Source organism: Aptenodytes patagonicus, unplaced genomic scaffold (assembly GCF_965638725.1).
Source record: "Aptenodytes patagonicus unplaced genomic scaffold, bAptPat1.pri.cur scaffold_143, whole genome shotgun sequence".
NCBI lineage: Eukaryota > Metazoa > Chordata > Aves > Sphenisciformes > Spheniscidae > Aptenodytes > Aptenodytes patagonicus.
The window spans coordinates 64,421-80,099 of NW_027472085.1; the positions used below are offsets into that span (position 1 = coordinate 64,421).

Here is a 15,679-nt window from a genome sequence, read left to right on the forward strand (position 1 = left end):
GTACCAAGACACCCGTTTCTAGATGAGCACACCACGGCGATGTAAAGGACACCAAACGCTGTTTCAGAACAAGCCCTTCCATGGCAGGCATGCAGAGGAGAAGGCTGCGCTTGCAGAGTTCACCTTGGCTGCTTGCGGAGGGTTTCCTAGACCTCGGGATCAGACGCTCAGGAAGCAGAAACGTTCAGTCCTCTGGTACCAGCAGATGGAGAAGGCAACAAGGAGCAGAGCTTATTTATTGCCGCTTTCAGAAATGCCGAAGTGGTGTTCCCAGAGCTACATGGGTTTTATACGTATCCTCCACACTCTTGCTCTGCGGGAAGCCCTCAGCACTTGGGTTCATCAGCTGGAAGGGGACAAGTGGCACCCGAGCTGCCCGCTCCAGCAGTGATGGTCACATCCCTTCTCTGTCCGAGCTGCCAATGCATCGAAATACCCCTCCTCCGACCTCAAAGCAGAACAGTTTGGCATCTCGTGGCTTTTAAGAGATGGCAACCCAGAAGAAAGCCCATCCTACAAACCCTGCCTGAACCTGCGCTGAGGCCAGGTCCACGCGAGGGCTCACAGCCTGTGGAACCGCTGGCAGCTTTCTGTCCCGGGTGGAGTGCTCCTAAATCGAGGAGAACCTCTTGCTCTTGGCACAGGGATGCAGCAGGCTTGTGTTCCCCTTCCCACCACGTAGCTGGTCTGCCGGTGTGATGTTGACCCAGCTGCAGGAGAAGAGCTCCTCCACACCCAAGCCCCGAGACGGAAAGGAACATGCCCCATGTAGCCAGCACCTGCAGCATCCTCAGGAACTGACCTGCCACCAGGCATGGAGATGTTATCCAGCTGGGAAAGTCCAACCTTCAGGTGAAGAAATGCTCTGAATTTCATGCGTTACGCTACTGCTGGAGGCAAGATGTTGGGAAGGAAGGTCTTTGGGATCTGCTCGATGCTGCAGCCCTGCTGTACGGCTTTGTGAAGCAACCCCACGTCCCTCCTCGGTTTCTCTTCACAGCGGAGGCTTGTTTTGGAAGAGGGCTGAGAATCCCTGCAGGCACCTGGAAAATCCCCGTGCAGCAGATGCTGCAGAGACTTATGTCATTGATCCACCCGCGCTCCAAACCCGAGCACGGCAGGTCTTCCCAATGCCTTCAGAAAAAGGATATAAACTGAGAGAACTGCAAACAAAATTGTGGTTTTGTTCACATGAGGCACAGCGAGAGAGCTCCCCAAACACTCATAACACACATTTTCTAGGTTTGAGCCATCTTTAAAATTGCAGAGCTGCTTTTCTTGGGCTCTTGCAGTCAGAAAATGGCTGCTGCCTGCACCAGGGAGAAGAGTTTGTGTTTTAAAGCCGTGCATTTACCTGCAGCTGCTCCGCTCTGCCCCAGACACCTGACAGGACCGATTACCATCACACCTCGACCCCAGACAGCTCTGCCACGTCCCGGGGATTGGTTTGTAAGGGAATACCCCTCAGCTATTTCAGCTCAGCTGCACTTAATCCAGGAAGATTTAAGTGCTGCATTTTATCTTCTCCAATATCACGCCAGGCTTCAGAATCGAGGGGAGACCTGCAAGAAAAGCGCAAGTCTTGAGAAATAACTTGGGCACAATTTCACAGCAGATGGGACTTCGGTAAAGACCCCCTGTTCTCCAGGAGCCCTGCGTGGTGGTCCAAGGAAAGCTCTCCTGATGGTCAGAGAAGGTCCACCTGCTTGTCCTTCAAGCCTCCACTTGTCACCCCTCCCTGGTGAAGCAGGGGCAGAGATGCTGCCCGCTGGCGGCACAGCCAAGTCCTCCGTGGGTGACTGCACGAGCTCCTCCGAGCAGGTCCTCTCTGCCCCCCCCCCCCCCGCCCCAGGCCTTCTTCAAGGATTTTGAGCAATGGGAAGACTCTGCCCAGACCAATAACCACAGACACTTTCAGACAGCGTAGAAAAGCCCAGTGACCTGACATAAAACCCAGCCAACGTGCGGGCTGCAGCCTGCTCAGAGATTTCACAGCTGTCATGTTATGCTTTGTAGAAAAGTTACCATTTTAAGACAAGCAAGACAAAGTCTAGGGCAAGACAGCACAAGCAATAAATTCCTGTTGGGAAGGGCTCTACCTTTGCTGACCACCAAGACAAGCCTGCTATTGAGATCCCGAAGATGAGCAGACGCCAGCTCACCGGGTCGACACAACACAGCAGCGCTTCCTACCGCCGTCCCAGGAGCTGCATCCAGCTGCTAATTATAGCTACGTGCAAATCCCATCTCACTACAGCGGCGTAAGGCAAGTCCAGCGAGACCCAAGCGCTTGGCAACAGCGCATTCCCTGCGGATGCAGGGGCTGACGGCATCCCCGACCTGCACGTGTGTGACGGGATCAGCCCCAACTCGGTCCACCGCTGCGCCGAGGACATGAGGAACGGACTCGGAGCAGCCTCCACCATCTCCTACCAAACCAGATGCTCTGGTTCCTAAATCCTCCCGTCACCGCAGGGTGTGGGGCACCTCTGAGTGCAAACTCCAATGAGATCAGTTGCTCAAGGCTTGCCCATTTCCCTTGACCTCCCTTTTAAGACCAGACAAGTTCAGGAGGGAAACGCTTAGCCAGAAACCTTGTTGAAATGACTGTAAGACTTAATGTTAGAATCATAGAATCATTAAGGTTGGAAAAGACCTCTAAGATCATCGAGTCCAACCGTCAACCCAACACCACCATGCCCACTAAACCATGTCCCTCAGCGCCTCATCTACACGTCTTTTAAATACCTCCAGGGATGGGGACTCAACCACTTCCCTGGGCAGCCTGTTCCAATGTTTAACCAAACATTGGAAACTTGGAGCAGGAGGTTCCACCAGATGACCAGGTCCAGAGCTCCCTTCCAGCCTTGGTTCCTCTTGGAAACAAGACCAAGCACTGGAAAAACATCTTTTTAAATTGTCCTGCCAAGGAGACTTCAACCATGTCTCTGGTTGAAGGTGATTACTCGACTTGCCCCACACTGCACCGTTTTCTAGATCCATCCGCTCCCCGGCCTCAGAAATAATCCCCTTCCATTTCCTCCTTTTGATGCAAATGAAGGATTTCCAGTCGTCATCTCCAACACACCATGTGACGCCCAGATCCATCCTCATCTCAGGGTTGTTAGGGTTGAGGCTCAGAAACACCAACCGCCCCACGCAGAGGTGACCCCGAATAATTGCCCCCCCCCCGATATTGCACATATCGGCCCCATCTCAGGGTCCCTCCTTGGCTGCCCGTGGACAGCAAGGCTCAGATGCAGCCCTGGGTGATCACTGAGAGATCAGTGGTCCCAGGAGGGATCTCCTTGAGTCCTGCAAGCTCTTGAGCAGCACCCAGCAGGCCTGGCCTTGCCAAAATCAGCCCTCTAAGGTCATCCCATCCCTGGATTGCCCCATCCCCAGAAACATGGTCAGGTCGGACGGGGCTCTGAGCAACTTGATCTAGTTGAAGATGTCCCTGCTCATTGCAGGGGGGTTGGACTAGGTGACCTTTGGAAGTCCCTTCCAAACCAAACCATTCTATGATTCTGTGATCCCTACAGCAAAGGGCTGCAGCAGTGCTCTTCATCGAGGAAGACTGAAATAAAGCAGTTTGACCCTCACCTCCCATGGCTAGCGTTTATACACCCACCAGGTCAAAGCCATCACCCCGGTGGGCAGCCAGCCACGCAGCATCAGAGATGTCACCGAAAGCAGGGCTGGAGGCGTCTTGAAAGATCACGTAAGTTCCAGACCTGGCTCACTATCTGTCAAAATTTCACCTCTGCTCACCCAGGGCATCCATGGTGGTATACATCTTAATGCTTACAAACAAAAGATGAGGGTAAAATAAAAAAAGCTTCGTCCACAGGGTCACTGAGAGCCAGCAACTGTCTGACCTCCACCGAGTGGCTTCCTATTCATGCCTCAGGTATAAAGGGGCATGGTCCTTACTGCCTCCTTCTGCAGAAGCTTTCATGTCTTCAGGTATTTTAAGCCCTGCAAGAAACGCTTGGTTCGTCTGCGCTGTAACGCTCCTTGCCTGAAGCACCTTTCCTAAGTTTTAAGGCTCAGGTACGGAAACAAGTATATTGTATAGAAATATGTATTTTTTTGGCTTGTGCCTGGAAGTTGCTCGTGGTCAGAAACCAACACTAAAATGCAGAGATACCCTGAATGCTGAGAAGCTCGAGGCACGAACGCCTGAACTGGCTCTGCCCTTTGCAGCTGCTATCGCCGCAATCAAAAATCAATTTTTAATTTGCACAGCTCATGTTCGGCTTATCTGTCCTGGGCCTGAGAGCATCAGCCGCTTCTGGAGATGAAATCTCTGCATCCCTGGAAGCTTTCCCGCAGATCGGCATAAGCAAGCCCTCCTTCTTCATCTGTGCTTCGCTACAGAAATCAGACCTGGATGAAACCCCCTCTGGTCGTCCAGCTACAGGTCAACCCCGGGGCCGTGGAGCAAACACCCCATCACAGCATCCCTGGCAGTTGCCTCCAGCAGCGTGCGGAGCCTGCGCACCAGCCTGTGCTTTACCCACTTCCACACCCATTCCACGTGGATTTAACCATTTAGCTGCCCGCGATACGCTAGCGCTACACCGATGTTTCGGCAGCTTCCCATCCACCCCATCCCTGCTGGAAGTGTCACATCTACCAGGCTCAACCACATCTACCAGGCTGAACCACATCTCCCCTTTCACCCCACAGCACCTCCCCTTCCCTTGAGTCAGCTGCAGCAAAGACCATCCCATTTCTGGTGGGAATAAGGTTGTTTTTGCAGCCAGACCCTCCTCGTGGCAAGAGCTGCGAGGATGCGCGGCAGCGACAGACCACGCAGCAGCGTCCTCACCCCCTCCAAGGGTTCCTTGATGTTCGGAAATCTCTCCCTTAACGGGTCCCAGCGACCTTGAGGTCTCAGCAAAGCTTTCCAGGCTTTCCAGCATGCCCAGTCCAGATGCTCAGAGGGGAAGGTCAATGAGAGAATGTAATTTTTTCCAGCCAGGACATGAGGGTCAAGTGACTTTAGTGTGCTTCCACCGGAGCGGGATGTTTGGCTGAGCTGAAGGGACAGGACCGTTGTGTCACCTCCAGGGATGCAGGTGGAAACTGTCCACTGAGCAGGAATATCTGCTCCCTCTAGTGGCATCTGGTTTTTAATTTTTATTTTATTTTTAAAGCTAGGAGACCTGGTATCTGCTCCGTGCCAGCCCCCGGCAAGGCCAAGGCTACGAATTGCCGGGGCTGAAAGGACACGCAGCCCTCCAGCAGCCAGGAGCAAATCCACCCCGTGGCTGGCGTGCTCTCCTCTACCTGCAAAGCCAGCAGAAGGTTTCCACGGGTTAAGCCTTTCTATCTGAGAGCCCAGGTGCAGTCCTCTCTCCTCCCACCCTACCCAGCAGCTTTGCATCCCATAATACACCTGCCTAGCCCAAGCACTGGAAAAGGAGAGAGAACGTGTGGGTGGAGGACAGGAAGGATTAGTGACCTGCAGTGTCCACACTAGCTTCTGCGGTCCAGCATGCAAGCGCCATGGGGAATGGACCTTCCCCCAGGAAGCCACTGATCCTGCACGTGTTCCTGCAGCAAAGCCCAGGGAGATTAAAACCCACCCACTCGCTCCCCGTTAACCCTTCACGCTGCTTCGGGAACAAGCTCCTGCTTCACCAACCGTCTCCTGGGCTGCATCCAAAGCAGCGTGGCCAGCAGGTCGAGGGAGGGGATTCTGTCCCTCTGCTCCGCTCTGGTGAGACCCCCCCTGGAGCACTGCGTCCAGCTCTGGGGTCCTCAGCACAAGACAGACACGGACCCGTTGGAGCGGGTCCAGAGGAGGGACACGGAAATGATCAGGGGGCTGGAACAGCTCTGCTGTGGAGAAAGGCTGAGAGAGTTGGGGTTGTTCAGCCTGGAGAAGAGAAGCCTTCGGGAAGACCTTATTGAGGCCTTTCAATACTTAAAGGGGGCTTATCAGAAAGATGGGGACAGACTTTTTAGTAGGGCCTGTAGTGATAGGACAAGGGGTAATGGTTTTAAACTAAAGAAGGGTACATTCAGACTAGATATAAGGAAGAAATGTTTTACGCTGAGGGTGGTGAAACACTGGCCCAGGTTGCCCAGAGAGGTGGTGGATGCCCCATCCCTGGAAACATTCCAGGTCAGGTTGGACGGGGCTCTGAGCAACCTGATCTAGTTGAAGATGTCCCTGCCCACGGCAGGGGGGTTGGACTAGATGATCTTTGAAGGTCCCTCCCAACCCAAACCACGATTCAATGATTCTGTGCCCATTGAACTACAGCAACTGCTCTTCTACCCCTGCGAGATCCCAGGAGGGATGTCCTTGAGTCCTGCAAGCGCTTGAGCAGCACCCAGCAGGCCTGGCCTTGCCAAAATCAGCCCTCTAAGGTCATCCCATCCCTGGATTGCCCCATCCCCAGAAACATTCCAGGTCAGGTTGGACGGGGCTGTGAGCAACCTGATCTAGTGGAAGATGTCCCTGCCCACGGCAGGGGGGTTGGACTAGATGACCTTTAAAGGTCCCTTCCAACCCAAACCATTCTGTGATTCTATGATTCACAAAGCTCTGGAGTGGGTGCAACGGGCTGCTACCGCCCATGGGAGCGCTGAGGACCATGCCTTTCACCGACCTCCAGGTTCCTCCTGGAGCTGCCGTGAGGTCTGGAGAAGACTTAGTGATGGGGAGTTTAAAAAAAGAGAGAGAAAACAATGTTCCCATGGGCAACTGGGACCAGTTCAGCCCAAGGCCTGGGAGCACCGAGCAGCTCATTTGCCAGCCGTGAGACGAGCTGTTGGCCGTCCCCACCAGGGAGAGGTGGAAAGTCCATCCCAGGTGCTCACTGTGTAAAAAATGGAGCTGCAGGGGTAAATACCCGAGAAAGAAACAGAGTCCCTGAGCCCAGCCTGCTGCAACATGGAGCGCTCCCCCGAGGGGAGCATGTTATGAAACAGCAACTGCAATCCTTGAAACAAAACCCGATGATTCTGGTCTGCACACCCCAAAACAGGCTCCAACAGTGGTCGCTCCCGTTCCTCGTGCCCAGGATGTCTTCCCCTGCCCATCCTAACTCAGGCATGGCAGATGGGATCCCTCCAAGCAAGGACAAGTGCCGGGAACCCCTCCGGGCGTGATGCAGGCAGCACCTCATTTATTTCTCTTGATGCTTGGCATCATCTACGCAGCTTGCAAGAAGGACACATGCTGGGACAGGCCACATGCAGGAAGGCAATAAACCACCTGCAGCTCAGCAGCATCAAGCTGGATGGAAGGAGGAGGAATTGGGCAACCCAGAGGGTGGTGGGAAGGTGAACCCGGGTGGGACGGAGGTGTAGGGCAGTGAAACAGAGTTACAGATCTGGGCAAGGAAAGCGTTCGGCGCTGGGAGGGAGGAGATGGGAGGGAGAGGTGATCTTTGCTCACACGTGGGCCAGCCAGCACGACAACAGGGCCCTGGGAGAAAGGACAAGCGGTTTCAGCACAAGTCCAAAGCCTGCCTGGAGTCCCTCGGTCTTTATCCTGAAACTCTTCAAGAAAGGCATTATTTTGCCATACCTGTGCAATGCCCAGCACAAAGGGGTGGGAGAAATAGATTTTTCCATCTCAGCTACAGTCAAAGCGAAGCAAGACGTGGGGCGGGCAGGAGGGTTATGGCTGTTCTGGATGCTAGTAGTTTCGTTTGAGAAAGTATTCCCACTCCAGAGGGAATCTGTATTCCCCACAGCTGAGGAGTTAGTGTTGCCAGATGCAGCCTGCACAAGCGGTCTCCAATGGACGATGCTACTTGAGGCCACAAGCTAGAAGCAGGGGTGACAGGCAGGGTACAGCAGGCTGCTGCCTCTAGTAGGTCATAGAATCATAGAATCATCGTATGATTTGGGTTGGAAGGGACCTCTGAAGGTCATCTAGTCCAACCCCCCTGCCATGGGCAGGGACATCTTCAACTAGAACAGGTTGCTCAGAGCCCCGTCCAACCTGACCTGGAATGTTTCCAGGGATGGGGCACCCACCACCTCTCTGGACAACCTGGTCCGGTGTTTCACCACACTCAGCGCAACAAATTTCTTCCTTATACCTAGTCTGAATCTCCCCTCTTTTAGTTTAAAACCATTACCCCTTGTCCCATCAAAGGTCAGGGCTCGGTATTTTTGGGGATGGGCAAGCAAAGACGGGCTTAAATAGCCGGCAGCGTACCCTGAACAGACCCAGCCAGACCTGGCCACCGTGGGCAGCCATGTCTGCCACCCGGCATCCTTGTAATTGAACATCAAAACTATCTACCTCTCCAAACAGCACCTGCCTTGCGAGGAAAGATGCCATCCCCATACTCAGCGATTTTATCAGAGGATCTTCCAAAAGCTCGGGGAGATTAAGCCTACCCTCACGGGCTAGACGCGCGGAGGCAAGGCTGCGTCTGAGGTCCCACATGAAAGCACTTGCTGAGCTGGGAGTTCCTGTTCCCGTCCTGCGTGGCCATGAGATCACCCAGCCGCAGTTTCTGTGCGCCAGCTGTAAGGAAGCAGAACTAGCTGCGAGCAGAAATTGCGCTGCTGATTGCTCGCCAGTGACACCGTTCGGTTATTAACATCGTAAGAGGCATCGTTGAAGAGGATACAAATATATTAAGTAATGAACCGCCTGATTTGCAGCTTGCAAGCCATTAAAGCATGAAACAAAGCGCACAGAGCAGCGATGCGGACGTCTCAGTACGTTGCCCATATGCAGCTGGACCTTAGAAACTGAGCACTAACTCACTGTTCAGTTTGAACCTTCTCCTTTACAGGAGAAATCATCTCTGCTAGGAGCTCCGCGGACCAGTGGGACAACCCATGGTTGCAGCATGAATCATGCTGCCTTATTAGGGAGATCTTATCCGGGGAACTCATTTAAAACCATGCCACTCTCTAAACCCATGTATTTCAGAGGACAAGAAATTATTTCTCTAATGTACCTTTCCGGAGGGAACATCTAAGTTGCCCCTAACAAGGAGAAACACCTTTCACAGATGCTTATACCTCTTCTTCCTATGATTGCTTTACGGAGGAGCAAACCCGCTCTCTAAGACTTGGTGCACAGACCCCTGAGCAATCTAGCTAGAGGAGCCATCCATAAAATACCTCTACACGACAGAAATAAAGAGCTGCGGGACAAGGGCTCCGCTCTCTGCTCTTCCCCAGCGCTGGGAGACTATCAGGGTATCTGAACTTGCAATTTTATTGCACCGACCCATCACCGAGCTCAGTTGCACGCGCCTGTGATGTGCTGGCAGAGCCAGCCTTGCTTTTACCTTTCCGTTTCTTCTTTCACTACGGCATACTGGGTTGACTGACGGCTCGATCTCTGCTCCTGCACCTTCTCGTTGCCCTCCAGCTCCTGCTCCAGGGAGGAGCTGGTGCTGCCCTCCCTGCTGACATTGCTGCTCCTCCCGGGGCTGTTCTCCGTGGAAGCCCTCGGTGACTCCGTGTTCTGCTTCAGGGTCTGCAGCTTGGCCAGAGGGATGATATCGCAGTTCTGTGGCCGGTGCCACACTGTCCTCTGCGTGGTGGCATTGTAGTAGTAGAAACGGGAAGTGTTGGGGTCGAAGAGCTCCCACCACTGGTTTTCATTCGTGCGTTTGATCCGCACCCCGGCGGGAGGGTCCCACACGCACTCCCCCGTGATGAGGTTGGCGTACATGCGCTCCCGGGTTCGAGGCTCGATGATTTCCACCCATTCCAGCCTGAAAGAGAACAGAGAGAGAGAGAGAGAGAGAGAGACTTCAACTAGATGATCTTTAACGGTCCCTTCCAACCCAAACCATTCTATGATTCAATGCTTGCAGCAAGCGCTCGCAGCATCTGGGGAGGCAGGATGGAGAAGAGCGGCTTGGGTGAGGACAGCAACTCTTTCTTCCTCCCCCATTGACGCCGAGTCCCACAGCACTGTTTACACTAAATACAGTCTTTGCAAAGGGCTGCAAACCGCTCCCCGCTTTTCAGCTCCCAGGGGAACTCAGCAAGTCTGCAAGCCAGCTAAAATACACGCCTGGGTTACAGCACCCCAGCGTTCGCCCCGGCTCACGGCTTCCACCCCGAGCCCTCTGCGTTTTACAGTCTGAACTCTTCGGGGCACAGACCCGGCGGCTGCAGCGTGCTCGGCGTGACATCGGCAGTGAAGGGCAGGGGGGAGGCGAGAAACCGGAGGGACAGAGCCCAGCCAGAGGCACCAACCTGGCAATGAACTTACTTCTTCTGCAAGACCACCCCGCAGCTCTGTGCTGCTGCCCAGACAACCAAGCCCGGCAGCATTTGTCCATGCAAGACTTGCAGACGATGGCTTCAACCCTCTTCAGCCCAGCTGGAGCAGCGCTGCTCCCTGGCATGAACCCCAGTGTGCCAGCGCCGGGCTCCTGCACGGCTCTGCCAACACCCCTTCCCTCCGTCTCGATTTCAACACCGGGCAAAGGCGCCAGCTCTCCGGTGCGCGCGTCCCACGTCCGGCACCTCCCCCAAACCACCCGCCCTGTCACACCTCGACTCGGTGATAACCACAGGCTGCATCAACACCGAAACTCAACAGCGGGAGGGATGGAGCCAGCGAGGGCTGAACAGACCCGACCGGGCCCTGGGCTCCACGCGGAGGAACGGAATGGAATGGAATGGAATGGAATGGAATGGAATAGCATAGCATAGCATAGAATAGAATAGAATAGAATAGAATAGAATAGAATAGAATAGAACAGAATATTTTCAGTTGGAAGGGACCTACAGTGATCATCTAATCCAACTGCCTGACCACTTCAGGGCTGAGCAAAAGTTAAAGCATGTTATTAAGGGCATTGTCCAAACGCCTCTTAAACGCTGACAGGCATGGGGCACCGACCACCTCTCCAGGAAGCCTGTTCCAGGGTTTGACCACCCTCTTGGTAAAGAAATGCTTCCTAATGTCATAGAATCATAGAATCATAGAATCATTGAATCATTAAGGTTGGAAAAGACCTCTAAGATCATTGAGTCCAACCATCGACCCAACACCACCATGCCCACTAAACCATGTCCCTAAGTGCCTCATCTACTCATCTCTTAAATACCTCCAGGGATGGGGACTCCACCACTTCCCTGGGCAGCCTGGTCCAATGTTTAACCACTCTTTCAGTAAAGACATTTTTCCTCATGTCCAATCTAAACCTCCCCTGGCACAACTTGAGGCCATTTCCTCTCGTCCTATCGCTTGTTCCTTGGGAGAAGAGACCGACCCCACCTGGCTACAACCTCCTTTCAGGTAGTTGTGGAGAGCGATGAGGTCTCCCCTCAGCCTCCTCTTCTCCAGGCTGAACAACCCCAGTTCCCTCAGCCGCTCCTCATCAGACTTGTTCTCCAGACCCCTCACCAGCCTCGTTGCCCTTCTCTGGACACGCTCCAGCACCTCAACGTCCTTCTTGTAGTGAGGGGCCCAAAACTGAACACAGTATTCGAGGTGCGGCCTCACCAGTGCCGAGTACAGGGGCACGATCACTGCCCTACTCCTGCTGGCCACACTATTTCTGATACAGGCCAGGATGCCATTGGCCTTCTTGGCCGCCTGGGCACACTGCCGGCTCATGTTCAGCCGGCTGTTGACCAGCACCCCCAGGTCCTTTTCCTCCAAGGCAGCTTTCCAGCCACTCTTCCCCAAGCCTGTAGTGCTGCATGGGGTTGTTGTGGCCGAAGTGCAGGACCCGTCTAAACTCCAGTCTAAACTCCCCCGGTGCAGCTTTGAACCATTCCCACGCGTCCTGTCACTGGATCCCAGGGAGAAGAGATCAGCTACACGCCGCTCGGTGCCCTCTGTGCACCTTTATTAAATTAGGAGTCGGTCTCACGTTGGTCTCTGCATAAAGTATGGAGCTCATCACCAAAATATGGAGCAGAAAATGAGGTTTAACCTTCCTCCCACCGCCCCATCCCCTGCTGAGCTAAGGGCCAGGCACCATCAGCCCAACACGGTGACCCAGCTCACTCAGAAACACAGCAAAGGCGGGTATTGAAATCATAAAGCAGTAAACAGAGCTTAGAAATGCAAAAGAGGATTCGAAGAAGTTGTAATCCCAAAGAACGGACAATTTAACCGATTTTTCGGATCACCCCAAACACTGCAGGTGACACCTTTTGCTAATCCGGGGGATACCCGCGGCTTACAGGCAGCCGCACCTTATTCAAATTCTTTTTTTGTGTGGGCTTAAATAAAAAGATGGAAGGGATGTTCGTATTAGCTAAGATTTCTTACTTGGAATTTGTCCTCATCTGCATTTACAAGTCTGTTAAGAAAGGTACAGGAACAAATAAGGAAAAGGAAAAAGAAAAAGCCCCCAGCGTGCTAAGCGAAGCTTATCAAACTAGGTGGCATTTAAAACTGACACATTCAGTGAGTCAGACAAGTGAGGGGTCGCATCTCGCCGCCTTTTACCGGGAGCGAGTCCCCTGTGGGATTTTCAGAAATGCCCAATTTGCTCAAGCACTTGCAAGAAAAAAAGTCCTCGGGGGGTCACTTACCTGCCCCCGGGCAGCCGGAGATGCTGGCAGCCTGGCCCCAAGCCCTCCGGCTGCTCCAGCTCGTCTTCCGACCCGATTGAAACCACCGGATAGAAAAAAAGGAGGGGGCTTTTCAGGTGCCAGAGGTTCCCAGCTTTGCACAAAGAGATCTAAATGATGGAAACGTCTCCACCTCTTCTTGGCATAGAGAGAAAAAGTCGCACTTAAGCTTTTCCTTGCAGAACAGAGACTAAAAGCACTCGGAGAAGTGTAAATCCTATACCATGCCTCGTCTCATTCTGCAAAACTCGGACCTAACGAGCAGCCTTAACTGCAGCACGACAGCGCAGCTGGAGGCCAACTCAAGCTTTGCAGAGTTAAATATTTTCTCCAGGTTTCCACTGAAGGCTTTCATGCGGGTCTGAGCGTACCCAGCATTTCCCGTTGAAACGATTTTTGGCCCTAGATCGACGTCAGCGCTTGGCTCCCAGTTTTAACGCTGCTCTTCGACCGCCTTGGTTTAAAACAATCTCCATGGGGTTAAGGGCAGCTGCTTCAGCAGGGCTTTGGATCTTCCTACCAAGAAGATATTGGGCTATGTGCACCAGGGAGGAGTAAAAAAGTCCTTCATCCAGAGTCCCTCCAGGGTGAAACGAGAGCTCAAGTGCTCCACAGTGATCACAGGGAAGCAAAAATAAAGTAGACTAGACTAGGATAGGACAGACTAGACTAGACTAGGATAGACTAGGATAGACTAGGATAGGATAGGATAGGATAGGATAGGATAGGATAAAAACAGCTATAGGATAGGATAGGATAGGATAGGATAGGATAGGATAGGATAGGATAGGATAAAAATAGCTATATTGGTAGGATATATAGGATTGATAGGATAAAAATAGCTATAGGATAGGATAAAAATAGTTAAATAGTAAGCTCTGTTTGGACCCAACAGAATGGGATCACCACGGGCTGTAAACCAGCCAGGGTAAAAGCCTGCAGCAACCCAAAAGAAAAAGTTAGTATGTTAAGGAAATGTAGGACGTTTTGTCCTGGAGCCCTTAATTTCCTCTTGGTTTTCACTGTGAATTATCAGCTTAATAACGCCGGGCAGCGTCTGGGCTACAGATCCTCTCTCTCGGCATCATTATTTTCCCTGCTGTTGGAGAAGAAGAAATTTAGTGTTCACATTTCTCCTTTCTCCCCGGTCTTTTAATTTACCGGGGTAATTCATCAACTCAAGCAGCTCAATACGCCGCACCTTCGCAAAGCAGAGGATCAATAGCCAAGGGCCGCCCTCCTCGGTCCTGTGCTGGGCAGCACAAAGGGAGAACAACAAAAAATCTTCCATCAGATACGCAAATCCGAGATTCATCTGCCTGAAAGTCAAACAAAATCCATGCGGCTGGACCTGTGGCACAGACAGGGAAGCTGATGTACCCGTGTGATAGCAAAATTGGAGAAGAAAACCCACTGGACTAGGAGACGGGGCTCCGATAAAGGCACGCCTTATTCCAAACCCTATCTTAAGTTCTGCAAAAAACCTCTCCCGTTGCATCTTTTTCCCCCCGAAGTGCAAACCTCAGGGCTAAAATTCCCGAGTATTTGCCCAAAAGAGGGTCCATGCACAGTATTTCCCAGGTACGAGGCCAGCAGGGGGGATAACAGGTAGGTGTGCAACGTGCTGCTGCCGTAGGTTCAGCACAACCAATCTGGGTACCAGATGCAGTCTTGGCCCGGAATTACCATCATTATTTACTGCACCAGCCAAAAAACCTCCTTGATGGGTAGTAGAGGAGTCTGCTGCAAGCTCCGGTAGCCAAATAGACTCAGACCTATCTCACCATAGCACTGTGCAGTGCAGTAACCTAAATTTAAATAGCCCGTTGAGGATGGTCCAAGACAGTGCAGACTTTATTGCTGTTGGGTTAAAGGGATTTATAACTGATGCAGGAGAGAGGAAGGTGCCCAGGGAGCCTCAGACTCACGGTGCTGTCTAGAAAACTTCCACCTCATCGCAAAGGAAAGGCTCCAAAAAGCCCCGAGACTCACCCAAAATCCATTTTTTCCCTGCGCTGCCCAGAAAATGAGCCCAGCTGATGCTCAGATTAGATTTCTGAAAATGCAAAGCCAGCTGAAATGAACCCTGGATTTAGTTTAACTTCATAACTTCATTCAAAAGCCCACAAGAATCAACCGAACTTCAAGTCGCAGACGCCTTATTTTGCTATTTAAGGAGAGAATCCTCCCCCTGAGCTTCCCTAGGAAGGAGATTCGGTCCTACAGCGATAATGCCATGTATTCCCTCCTCCGCTCCAGAGCAATACGGGATCGGGGACGCAGCGAGAAAGCCGGGAGAGAACAAATACCCGCCTCACCTCATTGCTGTAAAAACCCTGAAAGGACATCCCGCTGTTCAGGTCCTCCAACTCATCTTTTTCAGTTGTTTCCACCACGCGCCCCATCGGTTTAATTGTCGTGGCACCAGTTGCTGCGTATTTAATGCACGGCAATGCCATCTCCTTGGAAACCCTTTTTTGGGGGGGAGGGCTGAACGTAGGGAATGCCGAAGGGATGCTCGGGGAATGCTGTCGGTCACCTCCCCGTGCAATGAGCGCAAGAGCATCCTCCTGATGGACCATGGGCGCGGGGGGGATGATGAACCTCCCATGCCTGCGAGGTTAAGGCTGTGATGGTGAAGGATGGTTCATAACAACAACCCCGAGGCGTGGGGGCCATCAGAGGGCTTACAGCGCTCGTGTTGTGATATAAGTTGGGTTTTAACGAGCCAGAATTTGTATCATTAAGGTTAGTGTGGCCTCAGAGAGCCACGGAGGCTCTTGGGCAACTTGGGTGTTGCTTGCTGAGTGACCCACTTGCTCAATATCACTCATGCCTCGTCCAGACATCACTCCAGAAAGCCACCTCTGTATCCATCCCGACACCACAGCAATTAACGCCATGAGCCAATCCGATTAGGAGAAGCTTAAATTTCTAAGTATTTTACACTTAAAATGACTTGGAATTTATCGGTAACTGCAGTTACAAGGGGAAAAATAGCCGAGCAAGCATCTTTCTGTATCAGAGAGTAATGGGGTCAGAAGCCCACATCGATTCGGCAGGCATCTCGGTCAGAAGGAAACGGCTCAGAGCAAGAACCTCCCGTGTAACTTGAAGGGGAAGAAGCTGGAGG

General features: G+C 52.6%; 1 protein-coding gene across 3 annotated transcripts in view; it reads right to left on the minus strand.

The window, feature by feature from the left end:
- The window catches only part of ARHGAP39 (Rho GTPase activating protein 39), a 155,179-nt gene that overhangs the window by 58,401 nt on the left and 81,099 nt on the right, over positions 1 to 15,679 (minus strand). For all 3 annotated transcript variants that reach the window (XM_076363854.1, XM_076363853.1, XM_076363855.1), the window contains exon 2: positions 9,285 to 9,716. In XM_076363854.1, coding sequence (XP_076219969.1) covers positions 9,285 to 9,716 — 432 coding nt within the window. The remainder of the gene's footprint in view (positions 1 to 9,284; positions 9,717 to 15,679) is intronic.